At 43.7% G+C, this 20,322-nt stretch overlaps 2 protein-coding genes across 4 annotated transcripts; one reads left to right on the top strand and one right to left on the bottom strand.

The window, feature by feature from the left end:
- Positions 1-2,438: 2,438 nt before the first annotated feature.
- On the bottom strand, positions 2,439-8,345 carry LOC106601855 (RNA-binding protein with serine-rich domain 1). Its single transcript, XM_014194271.2, has 7 exons — positions 8,205-8,345; positions 7,500-7,646; positions 7,075-7,242; positions 6,653-6,758; positions 4,207-4,360; positions 3,476-3,617; positions 2,439-2,978 (listed from the first exon to the last, which is right to left on the bottom strand). Coding segments are annotated over exons 1-7 (819 nt in total). The 5' UTR covers positions 8,207-8,345; the 3' UTR covers positions 2,439-2,878.
- LOC106601854 (uncharacterized) lies at positions 8,291-19,843 on the top strand. 3 transcript variants are annotated; one of them, XM_014194265.2, is made up of 4 exons: positions 8,291-8,492; positions 9,108-9,824; positions 10,893-11,039; positions 17,973-19,843. In XM_014194265.2, the coding sequence occupies exons 2-4, from the start codon at positions 9,180-9,182 to the stop codon at positions 18,996-18,998; spliced, it is 1,818 nt and encodes a 605-aa protein (XP_014049740.2). In that variant the 5' UTR covers positions 8,291-8,492; positions 9,108-9,179; the 3' UTR covers positions 18,999-19,843. The 3 variants fall into 3 exon arrangements, with proteins under 3 accessions (XP_014049740.2, XP_014049743.2, XP_014049741.2); XM_014194268.2 differs by having other exon boundaries at positions 8,300-8,373; XM_014194266.2 differs by having other exon boundaries at positions 8,336-8,492; positions 9,078-9,824.
- The last annotated feature ends 479 nt before the right edge of the window (positions 19,844-20,322 follow it).

Raw genomic sequence — 20,322 nt, 5'->3', positions numbered from 1 at the left:
CTATCCCTAAACTTTGTTTCAACAAGTCAAAATACATTTCTATTTACTCCTCAGATACCTTAAAATGTAATCAAACTATAATATTTCTTACAGAAAGAATTATGTTCAATAGGAAACCGATTTTAACAGGTGCTTCCTGTCTTCATGGCGTGTGCAAACTTGAATTTCCAAGACTGTGTTCCTGTACTAAAACTGATATTTCTTATTCGTTTTTGAAGTTACAAGCCTGAAACCTTGAACTTAGACTGCTGACACCCTGTGGAAGCCAATTGCATCCAGGGAGCTAATTTTAAATATGACCTTATACTTGCCATTTTAAGAGAATAGTCTCTCTCTCTCAAAAGAAATTCTGGTTGGTTTTCTTTGGATTTTCTCCTACCATATCCATTGTGTTATATTCTCCTACATGATTTTAACATTTCTACAAACGTCAAAGTGTTTTCTTTCCAATGGTACCAATTAGCAGCATATCCTGGCTTCAGGGCCTGAGCAACAGGCAGTTTACTTTGGGCACGTCATTCAGGCGGAAATTTAGAAAAAAGGAGCCTAGCCCTAAGTTTTAAAAGGCAGTACACGAGGCTGAATGAACTGTTTCGCTGCCAGACAAGGCTCCGCTGATAGCCAGGTGTAGCGGTGGTAAGGATTCACTCCATGGTGCTGAAAAGAAAGTTCTGCTGTTGGGTCAGCTTTATGTAGGCGCTAACAGTTTGTTGGCACCGTTTGACACTGTTATAGTGCAATGAATGTATTGTTTAGTGTTGTGTAGTGGCTTTGCTAGCATGCATCAAAAAAAATTGGGGAGTTTGCCCCATCAAGATTTACATGCTAAAATCGCTACTGAGGACAGTGATAACTATTTTTATTTGATTTGATTATTTTATGTAATCTTTATTTACCTAGGCAAGTCAGTTGGCAACACCCTCATGTTCTCTCCAGTCTGTTGCAGAAACGAAACCTCAGAGCAGCAAGCCTCACATCCAATAGTTAAACACTAGCAGTAAAACAGTGGTAAAATAATAAAAACACAGGGATGAGTATTAAAAGGCTGAGTTTGTGTTTGTTATGCAAGTGCCTAGAGGTCCATGAGGGAATTCATCTTGATCTGCCTTATCATATGAATGTATTAATATCCTGCAATGTACTGTGCACCATACCTTTAGATGTGTTAATGTCAGAGTAGATGGATGTGTTTGCAATTTAACCTGTTATCTTTCTCCCAGATTATAAAACAATTAATACTGTGTAGATTAAATTCACCAACATTGGTTGAATTATTTGTTTATCATGAGTAGTTCAGTTATCATACATTAGTATCAGTAGTGGTTAGTTCTACAGTACCATGAGGACATCTAGTAGGTATTGTGGTGTAGACATATTTAATATCCTTCAGGCTTCAGGTTTTATGTTGTTGCAGAGCATGAGAGGGAGAGAGACCTCAAGGTCATCTGCCACTACAGTGTGGCCCACTGTGTGGACTGTGGGGGGTGTTGTCATCACACAGAATAAAAGAGAAGAACATGAGAGGAGGGAGAGAGACCTCAAGGTCATCTACCACTACAGTGTGGCCCACTGTGTGGACTGTGGGGGGTGTTGTCATCACACAGAATAAAAAAAGAGGATGAGCTCCATCACCATCATCTTAGGCTGGGCTTCACATCAGACAGAGAACTATTGACAATCATTAAAGTTGATAATGATCATGGTGAAGCAACCAATTATGGGAACACCAAAGTTATAACACCTTCAACATTCAATTATAACCTGTGACCTCCTTTTAGGGCGGGACAATTTCCTTGAATAATTCTGAAGTCAGATAGTAAGTCACAATTAGCCATTGTACCCCCATCTATGGACTAGAGCTGCACTTCAATATACAAGACCAGAGGGTATACTACGACGCCAGCTAAACGCTAGCTAAAGTGGAGTTAGTCTGGCCTGGAGCAGGTTAGAGCTGAAGGATTCGTTGCCATAGAAATGTACCTGGCTAAAAGGTGAGCCAAGTTGAATTCAGAATTGACCAAAGTCAGCTGCTAAGTCCTCTATCCCACTTCGAGGTATAGCCCTCAGGCTGAAAAACTACAATACAAACTTTTGTTGTATAAGTCAAAGTGAACTACACTAATCAGACTGCACACCATCATACAAATGCACGACAAACATAATTCAACCAGGGAGGTGCGACACAAGACAGAAATAGTAATATAAAAATGCCTTACCTTTGATCTTCTTCTGTTGGCACTCCAATAGGTCCTAGTTACATCACAAATGGTCCTTTTGTTCGATAATGTTCTTCTTTATATCCATAAAAACTCAGTTTAGCTAGCGCGCTTCAATCAATAATCCACTCAGTTTCCCTCCATCAAAATGAATCCCAAACGTTACTAATAAACTTTAGACTGGCATATAGACTTAAAGAAGCCACAGAAATTGACAAACAGTTTGAGGTTGAAGTTTCTTCCTTTTATTTTCAAAGCATGTACAAAAATCAGTACACACATCTTGAGCAAATCATTAGTACTCAAACAAAGCCTGAGCTTTGAATGGATAACAAAGGACATGACGATCAACAAGTAATCTGAACGACTGTGTGGGAACCTTAAAATGAAAATTAGAAAAACGTAATGAGACAAACAAAAAAACTAGACTGTTCACTTCAGACAAATTCTTTTGAGGTACAAGCTCAATTGTATTTCCTTGACTCCTTTCATCCTCTCTTCTCGCCACCTCAAAGCACAATGGAGGAGAAGGAACATTCCGATTTTGTCCTCCAATGCATTTTCAGGAAGAGAAGAGGGGACAGGATGCAAGTAATCATGGAAAATACATTCACCATGGGTTGTTGGGGGGGCGGGCGGGCGAGGGGGGTAGCGTTGTTCCTCTACCGTGAGGAGTTGGAACTGGAGCGGGAACGATGACGTCTGCGCCCCGGGGACCTGGAGCGTCGGCGCACGGGGGACCGTCTCCTTGGTGACCGAGACCTGCAGGTAAACAAAGCATCACTTGTGTGTCAGTAAAGTACCTTTATATTGCGACATTTAAAGAAACTATCAAAAGGTCAACATATTACACCACAAGGAGCTAGAGAGGCGCTAGAAGTGGAGAATTAAACAATACAGTAATGTTCTCAGGACAGTAGGTCAAATTGGAGGATTCAAATTACTGTTGAAATTGGTGATTGAACCAAGTATTTGTTACCAGTATTGTATTATCAATCCAGGACGTCCAGGTCACCATAACATGGGCTAGAGCTATCAGAGCAGGGCTATCAGACCACCAGACCCACTAGGGCTTGGGCCATCAGACCACCAGACCCACTAGGGCTTGGGCCATCAGACCAGGGCCATCAGACCACCAGATCCACCAGGGCTTGGGCCATCAGACCAGGGCCATCAGACCACCAGATCCACTAGGGCTTGGGCCATCAGACCACCAGACCCACCAGGGCTTGGGCCATCAGACCAGGGCCAACACTAACCTTCTCCTCATGCGAGGTGGGGTGCGGCGCCACATGGGGGGAGGTGGGGGCATTCTGCGTGGGGGTGACTGTCTGCGAGGGGGAGGGCGTATCCTTGGAGCCAGCACGGCAGAGGTGGTGATCTCCTGACCATCAATCTGACCTGGGAACAGAGGAAAGACAGAAATACACACAAACCTCAACGTCATACTAGAAACATCTCTGTTAAAATGTAACTCCAAAACATTGAGATTTCAGACTGACACAAAGCAGTACAAGGGATTAGCCAATAGTCCAACAAAGGCTCTGCACTGTCTTCCAGAGATGATACATTGGGGACATAGCGCTCGCATGAAAGAACGCCATCATTGTATGTTTTTAGCTGCTCCACTGGAAGCTGGTATCACGGACGAAGCACAAACCACTAAGCATTTATCCTTCGTGAGTCACACATTGACTGGGAGAAAATTAAAAAGCCTCTCACAGCTAATCTCCAGTCACGTGCTGTTCGTGCAACCAGTGTAACAGCCAGGTTTAATTGGCTACAATGGAAATGTATTACTTGTAGCTCAAAAAAGTATGTACCAGGTCTGTTATTGTTACAGTCTACAAGGTTGTGTACAGTAGGCACAAAACGACCGGAAACCAAGAGGAACTATCTAAACTTGTCTAATAAGAATTGCTCATTTTCATTTGCAAAAAACATTCTACTACACTGTGGCCTAATGAACATGCCCCAGACGCCCTCGTACCACCATCCATGTGTTTCAGGGCCTTCTGGGCCTCCTCTGGAGTCTCGAACTCCACATAGGCGTAGCCCCGGGACAGGTTTGGGTGGAGCCTCTCCACTGGCATGTCAATCATCTTGATCTTGCCGTAGGTGGCAAAGATCTCCTGGATGTGGTCCTGTTCAACAGAAGATAAAAATGACTTCAACATTTATCTCCGATGGCATGGTCTCGACATACAATTCATTCAAAGAGAATAAGTACATATTTACTTTAAGGCGCAATATGTAGAAATCACTCCGTTATACATAGCTGCTAAAATACTAAAATGTTCAACTAATTTCAGTTTGTGTGACAAAACAAGAAATGTAGGCTATAGTGTAGAGAATCATTGTACCATCTAAACCGCTGTGAAATATATTTTCAATATCCCCAAATATCAGTATATACAGTTTTAGAACACCTACTCATTCATGGCTTCTTTATTTTTACCATCTTCTACATTGAAGAATAATAGTGAAGACATCAAAACTATGAAATAACATATGGAATTATGTAGTAAGTAAAAAATAAAATAAAAAATATATATATTTGAGATTCTTCAAATAGCCACCCTTGCCTTGATGACAGCTTTGCACACCCTTGGCATTCGCTCAAACAGCTTCATGAAGTAGTCACTTGGAATGCACTTCAATTAACAGGTGTGCCTTGTTAATTTGTGGAATTTCTTTCCTTCTTGATGTGTTTGAGCCAATCAGTTGTGTTGTGACAAGGTAGGGGGATATACAGAAGACAGCCCTATTTGGTAAAAGACCAAGTCCATATTATGGCAAGAACAGCTCAAATAAGTAAAGAGAAACAATAGTCCATCATTACTTTAAGACATGAAGGTCAGTCAATACGGAACATTTCAAGAACTTTGAAAGTTTCTTCAAGTGCAGTCGTAAAAACCATCAAGCTCTATGATGAAACTGGCTCTCATGAGAATCGCCACAGGAAAGGAAATCCCAGAGTTACCTCTATTGCAGAGGATAAGTTCATTAGAGTTAACTGCACTTCAGGTTGCAGCCCAAATAAATGCTTCACAGAGTTCAAGTAACAGACATCTCAACATCAACTGTTCAGAGGAGACCGTGTGAATCAGGCCTTCATGGTCGAATTGCTGCAAAGAAACCACTACTAAAGGACACCAATAAGAATAAGATACTTGCTTGGGCCAAGAAACACGAGCAATGGACATTAAACCGATGGAAATTTGTCCTTTGGTCGAGTCCAAATTTCAGAATTTTGGTTCCAACCGCTGTCTCCTTGTGAGACGCGGTGTGGGTGAACGGATGATCTCTGCATGTGTATTTCCCACCGTGAAGCATGGAGGATGGTGGTGTGATGGAGCTTTGCTGGTGACACTGTCAGTGATTTATTTAGAATTCAAGGCACACTTAACCAGCATGGCTACCACAGCATTCTGCAGCGATATGCCATCCTATCTGGTTTGGATTTAGTGGGACTATCATTCGTTTTTCAACAGGACAATGACCCAACACACATCCAGGCTGTGTAAGGGCTATTTTACCAAGAAGGAGAGTGATGGAGTGCTGCATCAGATGACCTGGCCTCCACAATCACACAACCTCAAAAAAATTGAGATGGTTTGGGATGAGTCCGACCGCAGAGTGAAGGAAAAGCAGCCAACAAGTGCTCAGCATATGTGGGAACTCCTTCAAGACTGTTGGAAAAGCATTTCAAGTGAAACTGGTTGTGAGAATGCCAAGAGCATGCAAAGCTGTCATCAAGGTAAAGGGTGGCTATTTGAAGAATCTCAAATATAAACTATATTTTGATTTGTTTAACACTTTTTTGGTTACTACACGATTCCATGTGTAATTTCATAGTTTTGATGTCTTCACTATTATTCTACAATGTAGAAAACAGTACAAATAAAGAAATCCACATGCATGAGTAGGTGTTCTAAACTTTTTGACCGGTAGTGTGTGTGTGCATATATCTTTATTTATCCACTGTACAACAATAATATGTATTTTTACAGCCACAGTACCTAGCCCCCTAATGTTCCTGGCTAATTTTGTAAAAGAACATGCTGTAAGCCTAACATACGATTGTTGCTTCAGAATTCGCTCTAGGCCAGGTACTCTGTTAACTTCAGAACTGCCTTCTCCCGGAGAGAGAGATCTATCTATAAAGATCTATCTATTTGATATTTTATTTTGAAGACTCCTTATGAATGATAAAGGTGTTATGAAGGTTGTTATTAATGATTGACTGCAACACTCAGAAAGGTGTTATGAATTCCTTGTGTTTTATACCACCTTCAAGTAAAGTGTGACTTCAAAAATATCTATACATTTTACATACAAAATTCCCATTGTTGAATTTGGGTTTATTTACACTTGCACACCAACTGTAGTAAGCCCAACACAGCTAGGGTGAGCCGTGTCGTGTAGTCCCTCACCTTGGTCACATTTCTGGTCAGTCTTCCTAAGTGAACTTTGGTGGGCTTGGGGCTCGGGCTCCTTCTCCTTCGCTCCTTGTCATCCCCCTTCTTCTGTGTTTTTGACCTGCAGCACAATGGACAGTCATTACAAAACCATGAGAGTTTACTAAGTGAAAAGACACTGTTTGAAGCGGGACAAACTTGTAGTTTTTCCCACAACTGAACCATTTTGATCATGATAAAACGGCATTTTCAACCAGACCTAGGGTTCAAATAGTATTTGACATATTTCAACTACTTTCAGTGTGTGCCACTGGTTCCATTGTCCTAGACTAAGATAAAATATTTGGACGATTTCAAATACTATGTGAACCCAGGGAATGTCCCGATGAGCAGACACTGTTTAGGACCACAATCACAATGTATCAGCTAGTACTCACGCGGAGCGGGAGCGGCGACGGTTGTCGTGGCGGCGGCGGCCGGGGTCGGGCGACCCAGAGGAACTAGATGAGCTGGAGGAGCTGGACCTGGAAGACCCAGAGCGGCTGGTGCCAGAGGAACTAGAGCCGCTGGAGGAACCAGAGCTGGAGCCAGAGCTGCTGCTGGAGCTGGGTAGTAAGATATACATACACAAACAGGCCAGCAACAAGGGTTGTGTTCATTAGGCACACAATCGAAAGAAACTGAGCAGAACAGGGAGGTATTATCTGAAATTCGTGTCCAATTAACCTCTTGGCCCACTTTGGAACATAGGGCATTCCAGCTTGGCTTAGCAGTGTGAAAAGCCCTAGCTAGTGTGTCCTAAAGCACTGCTTGAGGTAGTTAAAGACTGTACAGAGGCAAAGAGCAAGGGGAGGCATCTCACCTGCTGCTGCTCCCAGTGGATGCACTGCGTCGTTTGTGGCCCTTCTCCCTGCCTCTCTCCTTGTCCCCCCCTTCTTTAGTGGCAGTCTTCTCTTTTCCCCTGTCCTTTGACTTTTCCTCCTCCTTACGCTTTGTGGGTGACGGTGCCCTAAGTAAGTGAAAAAAATGTCAATTTAGTTAGATGCAATTAAAAAGATAATGAATACATGATAAATGCTGCTAACGTGCATTATAAAATTAGCCAGGGGCAGTTGCAGTATAACAGTCTTATTCAATAAACTATCTAGCTTGCTCTCCAATGTTGGTTAAATACAATTGTGATTTAGCTAACGTTAGCGTTAGCTAAATAATCAGAATTTAGGGCTAACTAAGAGAACTAGCTAATATGGACATAAACTAGCTCGTGCAGTGTGCGAGAAAGTGTAGACACAGTACTAGTAAGATCGCTACCGAACAGCATTATTATTACGTTCTTCATCTTCAAACGCTATCTAACTGTTTATATGTTGCGTTTATGCGACCGCCATTGCCTTCCTCCATTCATAGAACAAGCAAGGCCAGAAACGATAGCTAATTAGCAACGTTGTGCCCTGCTCTGTTTATGTAGCTCAAGCATTAAAATGCATCTAATGTAAGGCCAAAATGGTCAACATTGAGAAGATCATAATATGGAATAGAAATACCTATATAAACCCAGAATACGTACATTTCGTTCGAGTCGGAAGCAGGCTCAACCACTCGTTCCTCTGTGCTAAATCTGACGCGTAATGATGACGTTGTCGCCTAAACGACGTTTTCCACTTTTCCTCTTGTCAACATTCATATGAAAATCTTTAGCTAGCTATCAACCCTCGACCACTGGTTCTACCAGTAAGGTTAGCTAATAGTTACTTGTTACAAATGTTTGTTTTCCCCTAACGATTTAGCTTGCAGACTAAAGGAAACGATATGGGTCATTTTCAAATGAGCTGAAAACGTGCAGTATCGTATTGAAGTGAGTTAACACCGCGATCAAATATTCTTAGCTAGAACTAGCTCACGTTAGTTAGCTATGTAGATAAAATCCTTTCCTTTCTTCAACGTTAGGTTAGGACCGTTAGGCTGTGTGTTCACATTGTGGGACAGGTTTGATGCTATCTAGCTAAAATATTTACTAGCTAGACAGTGGACAGTACACAGTGTCCCAACGTTGATGCTAGACTGCTGGGACCGGTGGAGTAATAAAAGTAGACTACGCTACGGCTTCCAAGCTTAGTTCAGGTGGAAGTCTGTGGCAGAGGCTAGGATACACTGCCAGCCGTGTTCTATTGGCTTATGTATTCTGTTTATTTAGCTTATTAAATCTAGCTAATAATTTATGTCTATTGCCAAAAATAATCAGTAAATTTTGCCTGGAGTCCTGTCCTTCACAAGTTAAATTGCTTTTAATGTCAGGCTAGCTATCAATGTGAGGTTTCAGGTGAAGAAGATTATGTGATAGAATTGGTGCCATCTGTGTGATTTCTGATCAGTTTAACTACACTAGCCTAATGTATTTATGTGTTTGAAAGTCTAATTCCAAATGCTCTATTTACTACAGTTAGTAGTGAATTCTCTTGTCTCTCAACAGATAGAAGTAGCCTAAGTCCCGATTGGAGAAGGGCTCTTGTGGAGTGGAGCAGCCTGGAGTGAGTGACCAACCATGGGCCGTCTGGACGATGCTGCCAAGCGCAAGGTGGTGGAGCTGCGGCAGGCGGGCCTGAGCTTCCGCAAGATCAAGGCGGTGCTGGAGCTGGAGAATATCCGGGTGTCTGCCCAGGCCATCTACCTGTACCTCAAGGAGTTCCAGAGGAAGAAGGTCCAGAGGGGTGGTGAAAGTGCTGCAGCCCCAGAGCCACAGACCACACCTGGGGTTGGGGCAGGGAGGGGAGATGGTGGAAGCCGGGAGGGCTGGAACGACCAGCAAATACGTAATCTACTGCGGGAGGCGTCATGCCACGCAGGCTATGTTGCGGCGTCAGAGTTCGCCAAGCAGTGTCCTGGTTCCACTCCTCCTGAGGTCAGGGGTCAGGGGCCGCCTGGGACAGGAGGTGAAGGCGCCAGCAGAGGACAGAGCAACAGGACAGAGAAACAGGAGGAAGGGAACAAGGAGGAGGATAAGGACATCCAGATTGTCAGTGTCACATCATTGGCTCAGAACTCTCAGCAGAGGGGTCTTCCACCTGCAGGAGCAGCGACTGTGACGGGTGCCTACATGCGTAAGAGAGCCACACCCTCGCCAGCTACTAACCCCATACTGGCAGCACGCAAAAGGCTTCTGGATAAGGCTTTGTCTCATAGAGCAAAGGTAGGCACATCTCATAGTCGTGTGATTCACTAAGACCAAAAAGGGTGCAGAGACATCAAGTTTGAGTAGATATATACAGAAAGGGTTGGTAACTGGTGGCCGGTGGGCCAAATTGAGCCTGCAAGCAATTGTATTTGGCCTACAGTTTTTTTTTTTTATATTAAAAAAATAAAAATGTCAGAAGAATATGTTAAGAAAATTTGCTCCCAAATATTCTGACCAATAAATAGAGATGTGATAGTGTCTCAATGTAATGGAGGTATGTCATTATTCTAGTATTGTCCAATACAATATCGGTTTGGGATTACTTCTGGTCATTTTGCAGTGTACAAATGGATATAATTAGGCCTATGTTCCTGTACTGAGTACAGCACATTGAGTTCATCAATGAGCCTCGGCATTTATGTGCACTGCACAATTAGCCTGGGGATCCCTGGGAAGCCCTTATACTACAAAGCAGGATCAATGAGTTAGCCAGCTGACTTTGATAAACCAGTACTGATTTTCTGGTTCATTAAGAAATCAAAATGTAATGTGTTTTTGGTTGTCAGTTTGCCCATTTCAAGCTTATCTTTCTAAAAAATGTAACGTTATTTCAAAATATTTAGGCAAGTTGCTGGCTGAGTCATTAATCCTGCTTTGTAGTATACCGCTCAGGCTTCTCACGTTCTGTTTGAAAGCCTGGGGAAGATCTCGTAAGGGAAGACAATAAATAAAAGGCTGTAGTATGATGCTTGTGTAAATCTTTCAGAACAGTGTAATTTACATAAAAATCCAGAACCTGTTTTGCTAACATTCCAGTCCTTGTACTCTGTTATTTTGCATGTCAAGGAGTAGAATTGTAGCAGAAACAGACTGGTACCCAGGCTCTAATTTAGTTTCAGTAAAAAAAATTGAATTTCTTGTTGAACATGTTCAGGTAGTACCCCCACACAGTACACTGTTTCAAAATATTTCCACTTTCTGAACAACCCTGGTATGAAACAAATTATCATATGAGAGGTGTTATTACTGTGGTGATCATGTCACTTCGAGGCTTTGATTGGATCTTCTCTCTTCCCCCCCCAGATAAGAGATTCTTCTTATCAGTCCTACCAGCAGGTAGCAGCTCTGTTAAGAGAACAGTCTAGTGCTCCTGGTTCTGATGTCCAGAGACCTGTGGCAGCAGATCAACCACAGTCCTATGACCCAGTCGCTCAGAGGCTTACTCAAGCGGTGAGTACAAGGCGAAGGCAACTCACCATAATATACACAATTCTTTTAAATAGTGTCGATTCATCAATGTCACCAACCGGCTCGAAGTTCGTAACAAAAATGGAGACAACGAGGAGATAAGGAATACAAAATATATTTATTAACTGAACTAAATACAAGTGAGTGGTGCGTGCATAAATGTGATGAGGGGTATTGAAGGTGCCAAAGCAAATAAAAATGGCCACAACCAAAATCTAACAGTGTGTCTGCATGAAGAGAGTCTCAATGAATAGGGAAGAGGTGTATTTATCCCGGGACACAACCGAGCCCAGGTCTGTCCCATTTTGCTGACTACCCTTCCACCGACATCCTATTAAGGAAAACAAGAGCAAAGAGAGCAACGACATTATCTGTCCCTCCGATGTGGCGCACATCGAGATGGAATGCTTGTAAAAATAAACACCATCTCATTATCCTCTGGTTAGGACACATGGACCACAATAGGTACTACTCCCGACCCGACATACACCTCAAAGTGTTGTAGTGCCCATATGAGTGCTAGCGCTTCTCTTTCCATGACAGTAGTTCAACTGATAAATGGTTAAAAATTTTGGAAAAGAAAAAAGAAACTAACAGGCCTCTCAACACCAGACACATCTGCTTGCAGTAAAACTGCACCTGCCCCCACATGACTAGCATCCACCTGCAAGGTAAATGACAAATCCACGTGAGGAGCAGCCAGCACCGGAGTTGAGGTAAGCAACCTCTTTGCATCTTCAAAAGCCTGTTGACAATGAGAAGCTCAGACGTAAACAGCTTTAGCTTTCAGAAAATCTGTCAAGGGAGTGACCACAGTAGAGAAGTTCCTACAAAAACTACGGTAATAACCAATCATTCCCAAGAAACGCATCAGTTCCTTTTTAGTAGTTGGTGGTGGAAAAGCATCAGTAGCTACCACCTTAGCCCAAACAGGACGCACTTCACCCTGCCCAACCACCTTGCCAAGGTATGTAAAGGTCACCTGAGCAAATTCACATTTAGCCAGATTGATTCGTGAGGCGACCCGCAGCTAGGTGGTGGAACAAGGCTTGAATACAGGACAGATGTTCCTCCCAAGTACCTGCATATCACTACATTGTCCAGGGCACCCTGCCAGACCGGAGATAACCCTGTTCATAAGGTCGCTGAAAAGTGGCAGGTGCATTACGCAGGCCGAAACACATAACCCAATACGAGTACAGACCAGAGGGTGTAATAAAGGCAGAGATTTCACATGCCCTACTCGTCAGTGGCAGGTTTTAACAGGTCAAATTTGCACAAACTTAGCTGCTCCGACCTAATCAACGCAGTCCTCCATCCGAGGAAGAGGAAATTAATCTGGTTTAGTGACTTTACCTTATGGTAGTCGGTACAAAATCTGTTTGTCCCATCCAGTTTACTGAACAAGATACATGGAGAAGCCCAACTTGAGAAAGGCTCTGCTATATCACTCTCCAGCATGTACCTGACCTCAGCATCCAGACAGCGCCGTTTCTCTGAAGAAACTATAGAACCGCTGACGAATGGGGTCAGCATCCCCAACGTCAATATTGTGTTCTATTAAGTTTGTACGTGTAGATGTATCAGAAAACAAACCTGGAAATCTCTGAATCAGACCGACAATCTCTTCCCGCCCATCAACAGGTAAATGAGTGAGAAGCCTGTCTAAAACATCCAGTGTCTCTGAATTTTTCAATCTACCCTGCAGTATGCAATCGTCGGGACCAGGAACATCTTCCTCCTCATGCACAGACCTAGCATGACAAGAACCCAGCGAAATAACGGTATCGGCCAACAGAACAAGTTTACCGTCCTCTGTAGACTCCCACTGTTCAGCCTCAGAGGAACATGCATAATAGGGTTAACAGATTTACATGGCACAGTTGGTGTGCTTTCCTCCGTTCTGGAGTGGCAACTAGATCGTTTTGCTCAGTGCACTGGCGCACAACCGTATATGGACCTTGAAACTTGGCTTGAAAAGGAGAACCAACAATTGACAGCAGAGCAAGAACCTGGTCACCTGGACTAAAGTGAAGAGGCTCAGTTCGCCGATCAAATATGCCCTTCCTCTCCTGTGAAGATGATAGCTTCTCTTTAGCCATCTCACCAGCGGTGTACATGCGAAATCACACATAAAATAACAGGGACTGAGGGGGCTCAGGAGACTTCCAGTCATCCTGGAGAACTGATAGAAGTCCACGCACCCCATGTCCAAACAAGGTCATTTGGACTGAAACCCGTGCTCTCCTGTGAAACCTCCCTAGCAGCTAACAGTAACCAAGGCAACCCCTCCCAATCCATCTCAGTACAATAAGCTCTCAAACACTTAAGTCTTTGATGGAAACGCTCCTTGACTCTGCGCGTGATAGGGGCTAGACAAATTGTGTTCAATATGGATCTGTTGGAGAACCTGACCAAACAGTTTAGAGGTGAAATTAGATCCTTGATCACTCTGAATGACCTTAGGGATTTCAAACAGTGAAAGCTTTTAGCACAGACTTAGGTTTCCTGCTGCCTATCACGACCATCTGTCCGACATCAGTGAACAGGTAACTACTACCTTTTTTTAGAACGAGGCAGAGGACCAACACAGTCAGACTCAAAAGGTTGGCTGAGTACAGGAATAAGAAACAGTGGTACTGGCTTAATAGTTTGATTAGGTTTACCAGTTAATTGACAGGTGTGGCCAGTTTCGAACTCAGAAACATCCCTCTAACCTAGGCCAAAAGAACTGTCTTTATATGCGATTGTAGGTGTTCCCTCACACCCATATGTCCAGCAACGTTGTTGTGGGAAGTCGTCAACACCAACCCACAAAGCTTAACTGGTACAACCTGACTAATAGCCTTCCCCACAAAACAATTACCATGAGACACCCACTTTCTCATCAGAACGTCCTCTTGGAGAAAATAGCCATGGGCGACATCTCCCAACTGTTCCACAGGCACAATTTGGTCACGCAACTCTAATGTGGGGTCAGCCCGTTGCGCCTTGATTAGATCGGAGCAGGGTACAGGGAAAGTAGTGACAGAATTCTTTGTGCCATTCTCGTTAGCCGGCGCAGTGACCAGGTCGCCACGACTCATAGAACGCGCACTGCACACGTAGAAAACACCTCTGGGAAACTCTGCGCACTCATCAGGAATCTCTACAAATGACGGCTTAGCGGAAACCACTAGATGGAAACACAGCAGGCCAGACACTCACCAGCCAAGTTATTCCCAAATATAGCGTCAATACCCTCAATAGGCAATGAAGGACACACCCCCACAACCTCACCTTTCACCAGTCCACAATCCAACATCAGTTTATGCAATGGGACTGACAGTGTTCAACCCTATTCCCCTAATTAAAACACTATTCCCCGAATCAGTCTCAGCAGAGAAGGGTAACAGACTCCAACACAAACGACTCAGAGGCACCTGTGTCTCTCAGGATCTTCACTGGCACTAGGTCGTTACTTCCTAACATAGACAAAACCCTCCGTAATGAAAGGTAAATAGTCTGGGTCAGTATGGACTTTCACATGCCCCTGGGCATGAGGCAGTGTCAGGAGTGAACTGATATGGGACAGGCGCTGCTAATGCCGTAGGCTTAGATTTAACGTAAGCACAAGTACTGAATTTACCCATAGCCCTGAGAACCCGGACATTCGTTTTATCCAATGTCCTGAACCCTGACAGTAGTGACACTCTTGACCAAAGGCAGCTTTAACCACAGGAGTCAGGCTCAACCCTAGTTAAAAGAAACTCTGCCCGTGAACCAGAGCAAGTCAGTGAGCGAAGCCCAAATCTCTCCAAACATCCCCACTCACTCCGAATACAGGGCTCTGCAAAGACACTTGTGAGTCAAAACATACTGTTCTGCCAAAACCGCAGCTTCAGCGACAGTCTTTACCTTTTTGTTCGTTAATGTACGTGGCTATCCGGTCAGGGATTGTGTCCTTAAATTCTCTATCATAATCAGATCACAGCCCTTGGAAAGTCGTAACTGCAGAGGACGGAACGCCAGCGATTAAACTGAAGATAACTCGCACTCAACATGAGTGTTTATCATCCCTTTTTTAAAGTTCTAAATCGTTGGCGGTAAGCCTCAGGAACCAATTTGTAAATCTATAACAGCCATTTTAACCTTATCAGAACTGACACTGTCGGCCACACTAAGAGCTGAATATGCTTCCTGCGCTTTACCAGTCAACACACACTGCAACATTAAAGTGCAGTCAGAATCAGGCCAACTCCTTGCGTCAGCAACACGTTCAAACAATGAAAAGAATGTCTCAGGGTCCTTCTCATAAAATTGTCAACAACTAAGTTTCCAACAATATCAAATGTGTCCGGGGTACGACCAAAAGAGGAACAACCCCTAGGTAAATCTGGGTCATCTTCCCAGAGCAAACTCTCCCGAGAGCTTTCCTTCCCTAACCAACTCAAGCCGCTCTTGTTGCAGCTTTATTTTTGCACGCTCCAAATCCTGTTTAAATTCCAATTCCTTTTCATACCTTACCCAGTCATACTTTAGCTGTAACAGAAGCAGTTCTTTCTGCTGTTCAAAAAGACTACTATGGCTAACAGATGGAGCAGCCATTGTAACGAAATGGGGAGACGGCGAGTCCTCGGCAGAAGCTGCCCCAGTGGTAACTTCAAGAATACCACTCCAGATTGGCCTTCAATATCAACACAAGAATTTGACATTTTTCACTAATTGCAACATTGTAGTGTTCAGCAATCTTCAACAGCTGTTCTTTAGTACATTATTCTAACAGTTCCTCTGATGGAAAGCGAATGAACGTGTCTACGTAAGACGCCATAGTCACGAGTAAATACAAAAAAATAATCACGCCCTTCCCCTCTGCTGAGCACACCAGACCACAAGAGAAATGACAATCACACTGGGCACCACAGAAGAGATGATATGGCGCTTCCCCAAAACCTACAATAACTCAACCCTAGTCTTCGTGCGGATTTGAGGTAGGTAATTACACACTGTAGCCCGCCGGCAAGGAAAAAAAGACCAGCACGCTGGCAGATTCCCCCCAGCCACAGATGTGCCCCCGAGACAACTGCTCAGTCCACAGACACCAAACAAAAAACAAACAAAATAACCATGCCCAACATATTCCACAGTGAAACACGTCACTAAGCCTAACGGGGAAAAAATAAAGGCTATAGCGCCGGGTAGCAAGTTTCACTACCCTACCCAAATCTCCCACTGAGGTACACAGCCAATTGTGCTCACCTCCTCAGACCGATGTCCCAACAGCAAGTAAGGAAAGAGTCTCCAGCCTGGGTAGGGGCTTGGAAACTAACCAATGTACTCTCGCCAATGTAGCGCATAGCAAACTATCCACCACAGTAGCAAGTTTAACAAACAAAAAGGCAACCACCACTGGGCACCAAACATTACACCGCAAAAGCTGTAACAAAAGATGCAAACAAAACACCTACGGAGTTCTCAAACATTAAGCCACATTTTCTCCCAAACACAACACATACTAGTAAGCCAAACGACACTAGTATTAGTCCTTCATAATGCAGCAAAGTGCTATATGCCAAAATGTCTAGGAACCAACCTTCAGATCCCAGACGAGCCCCCACTTGTCACGAACCAGCTCGAAGTTTGTAACAGAAAGGGAGACAACATGGAGATAAGGAATAACAAAATATTTATTAACTGACGTAAACTAAATACAATTATGTGAGTGATTGCACGCATAAATGTGATAATGATGGGTGTTGACCGGTGCCACAACCAAAATCTAACAGTGTGTCTGCATGGAGAGAGTCTCCTCAATGAATGGGAAAGAGGTGTGTTTATCCCGGGACACACCCGAGCCCAGGTGTGTCCCATTTCACTGACGACCCTCCCGGCTCCGCCCACTGACATCCTATTAAGGAAAACAAGAGCAAAGAGAAAGAATTCGGCAGACAGAGTGGGAGAGTTGTCACAATCAACTATTTATCTTTAAGTTGTCTATTGAAATTAACAGTATTACAAAAGTTTAACAGTGGTACATCTTTCAATCAAACAAAAGGTTGAGCAAACACTCGTTTTGATCAGTTTGCCTCAGGCAATGCAGTTCCTCCCAACATGTGGAATGCGCTGAGTGTTTGGTCATCCTTTTGTTGGATTTCTGTTCATTTCTTGGAAAGAGTACGACAGTTAGTGTTTTGTTACTGTATATGAGTAGGGAAGGTCAGGAACAGTAGTAACACATTTTGAAGTTGTTTTAAACATCTTTATTTAACACTGTTTGATTTAAAGATTTCAGAATTTCACATGAACAACTTACATTTTGTCTGCTAACTAAAGGTAGGCTACAGTTACATGTATACTTTTCACAATTCTGGCTTAGACCCAAGGTCCGAAAGTTACCCCAATAGCAGGGACAGTTGTAACACTGTCTTTAATGGTAAAACATTAGGGGTAATTCAACAATGGTATGATTTAAAAACCGTTTTGGATGTAAATACACAGAATTGACAAAGAAAACGAGTTAGGCTTGTCATATTGACCAGAAACTGAATAGCTGAAAAACTATATTTAGTATTAGCGTTCAAAAAGAAAAATGTGACTTTTACATTTTTTTCAAAGGTTTTATCATAGTTGCATTGCCAAAGTTGATGTAAAGAAGTGACATTTGATATAAATATGTTCATGTGTCTAAATGCTATATAATTTTAGGTAAAGGGGTAAGTTGTAACAATGAGTTACAACAACAAACATGGCCTCAAAACAAAGCTGTCAATGAAACCAAAGATAATTGATGGATAAATTTGTTTTTAAATTAAACTTCATAGTCATGTAAAGACTAACCAATCATTGGCACATGGAACAGCTTTCTAAGTAGGTTTTAATTTGATATATTTAGCCTGTTACAACTGACCCATGTTACAATGGACTTGTACTCTGCAGAGGAATTTGGATGGCCAGCAAGGAGCCAGTGTTCCCAGACAGATGTTCCAGCAGAGAGTCGGTGGCCAAGCTGTCCGCTCCCCACACCCTGCTCCTCCCCGTGTGGGCATCCGGCTCCCCAACTCCCCACCACCACCACCCACCTCCCAGGGTAGTAGCCCTGTCATCCGCCTCCAAAGCCCTGGGAGCCAGGGAATGAACCAGGGCCTTCTCAGGAGAGACAGGAACCCCAGCCCTCAGCAGGCAGCTCATCAGGAGGCCGGAGGGAGGGGAGGGGGTGGTGGTGGGGGTCTCCAGGAGCAGGTCCAGACCCTGGGCTCTGAGATCCACAGCCTGAGCCTGGCGGTGCGCATGCTGGTGGAGCAGCAGTACCGGCTGGAGAGGGAGCAGGTCCAGCAGACCCAGGTCCAGAGGCAGATTCTCAGCACCCTGCAGACCCTGGCCTCAAGACTGGAGGCACCCTGTACCAGCCTCCACCAGCGACAGCATCCCAAAACTCCCCCACCCCCGGTCTTACCTGCCTCAGGCTCTGCCTCCTACAGCCAGGACACATTCCCCTTCAGCCAAGGAGGGTATGCTCAGTGCAGCCAGGCCCAGCCCAGCTACAATGGGATGGACAGCTCCAGTCTGGAGACCATAGAGACCTTCAAACTGTCCGGACAGAGCCCCCATGGCATCAACGGCTTCCAGACGGGCAGCAGCAGTAGTACCACCGATAGCCTCCCGCTCACACACACCCCTACATACACGCTGGCGCACACACAGCCTCACTCGTCAGCCTACACACAGCAGCCACACACTCAAACACACATGCCCTCATGCACACAGTCTTACGCCACCACATACACGCAGTCACACACACAGTCCTATAGAGGAACAGACAGTACAGACTATCCCAGCACCAGCACAGAGGGAGCTCTCCAGGACTGCATGGCCCCCACCCAGGCCTCTGATTACCTGGACTCAGACATCACAGTCTCCCCACAGGAAACCCAGCTCAACATCATTAAAGTGGAGGCACTCTAACATGCTGACCAGACCGTGCGTGCGCCATCGCGCGCATGTTGATTTTGTCCACCCACACCAGACGCAATCAGGACACGCAGGTTGAAATATCAAAACGAACTCTGAACCAACTATATTAATTTGGGGATAGGTCGAAAAGCATTAAACATTTATGTCAATTTAGTTAGCTAGCTTGCTATTGCTAGCTAATTTGTCCTGGGATATAAACGCGATCGGTGTGGTCAGCATGTAAGGCTTTAGTTCACTCATATCCAGACTTATAGGGACAGTTTTCTGGACACAGATTATGCCTAGTCCGAGACTTAAAAGCACGTTCAATGTATAATGGAAATTCTAGAAAAGGTGCTTTAGTCCAGAACTACGCTTAAATTGGTGTCTGGGAAACCAACCCCATAGCGTTCTGTTCCATAGTTTAAATCCAAAGTTGCTTCTGCTCTGTTCACATTTGTACATTTAATTATCCACTACCTCTCCTTTAGCCAAATGTTTCAGTACATGTTATGTCTTGGGTTTTTAAGGGATTTCTTGTTTTTGAATGCATGTGTCATTATTTTAGAACCGCGATATCCCCATAGAAATGAATACCACTTCATTGTCCATTCTGAAAGGAACATTTGTCCTCGAGACTATCTACCATTTTTACATGAAACACTTATCAAATCACAAAGAGCAATATAGAAGCATGTCTTATCATTTTAATAATGCATTTTGATTCTGTTGCCATCAGTCTTTACAGAGCATAAAGCTCTGCTGCCTTCTGCTAGACCAGCCTTAAAGTGCAGAATGTCCTGTCTGTGTACAGAACTAAATGTTCTTGAATAAAGTGCTACATAATATCCAACAAATTAGGAAGTTATTTTGGTTGTAATATTTATGGCAGTGTTACAGTGGAACTGATAGCCTTTTAACTACTAGTGTACAGACATGCCACAGTGCTAGCTAGGTTTCTAAAATGTTGCAGTCTGGCTTCGGTTTTTAAGCTTGACAATGATTAACCAAAAAACTAAACCTTCAACAAAACACAACACGAGAGAGTAACATGTAGGCCTATTACAGCAACATTTGAGCCGTAACCTAGGTTGGCTACTCAACTACAGTATACAGTATTTAGAGTGCTGCAGTCAACTGCACCGGTGATCCATGCAGTGCAAAAAAAGGAATAACATGTTTTACGTTTAAATGTTACAACAATCCAAAGCTAAATTGTTATTTGGAGTTGATACTTTTTGATATTGGTTGCAGCATATTGTGCACATCTCTGCAATCATAGTACAACGGCTGGAATAATATTATTTAACTCTGGTTTTAATATATTAAAATGTGA

Source organism: Salmo salar, chromosome ssa03 (assembly GCF_905237065.1).
Source record: "Salmo salar chromosome ssa03, Ssal_v3.1, whole genome shotgun sequence".
In the NCBI taxonomy this organism is placed as follows: Eukaryota; Metazoa; Chordata; class Actinopteri; order Salmoniformes; family Salmonidae; genus Salmo; species Salmo salar.
The sequence above is the reverse complement of the archived record's forward strand: the minus strand, read 5'-3'. Positions and strand labels throughout refer to the sequence as shown.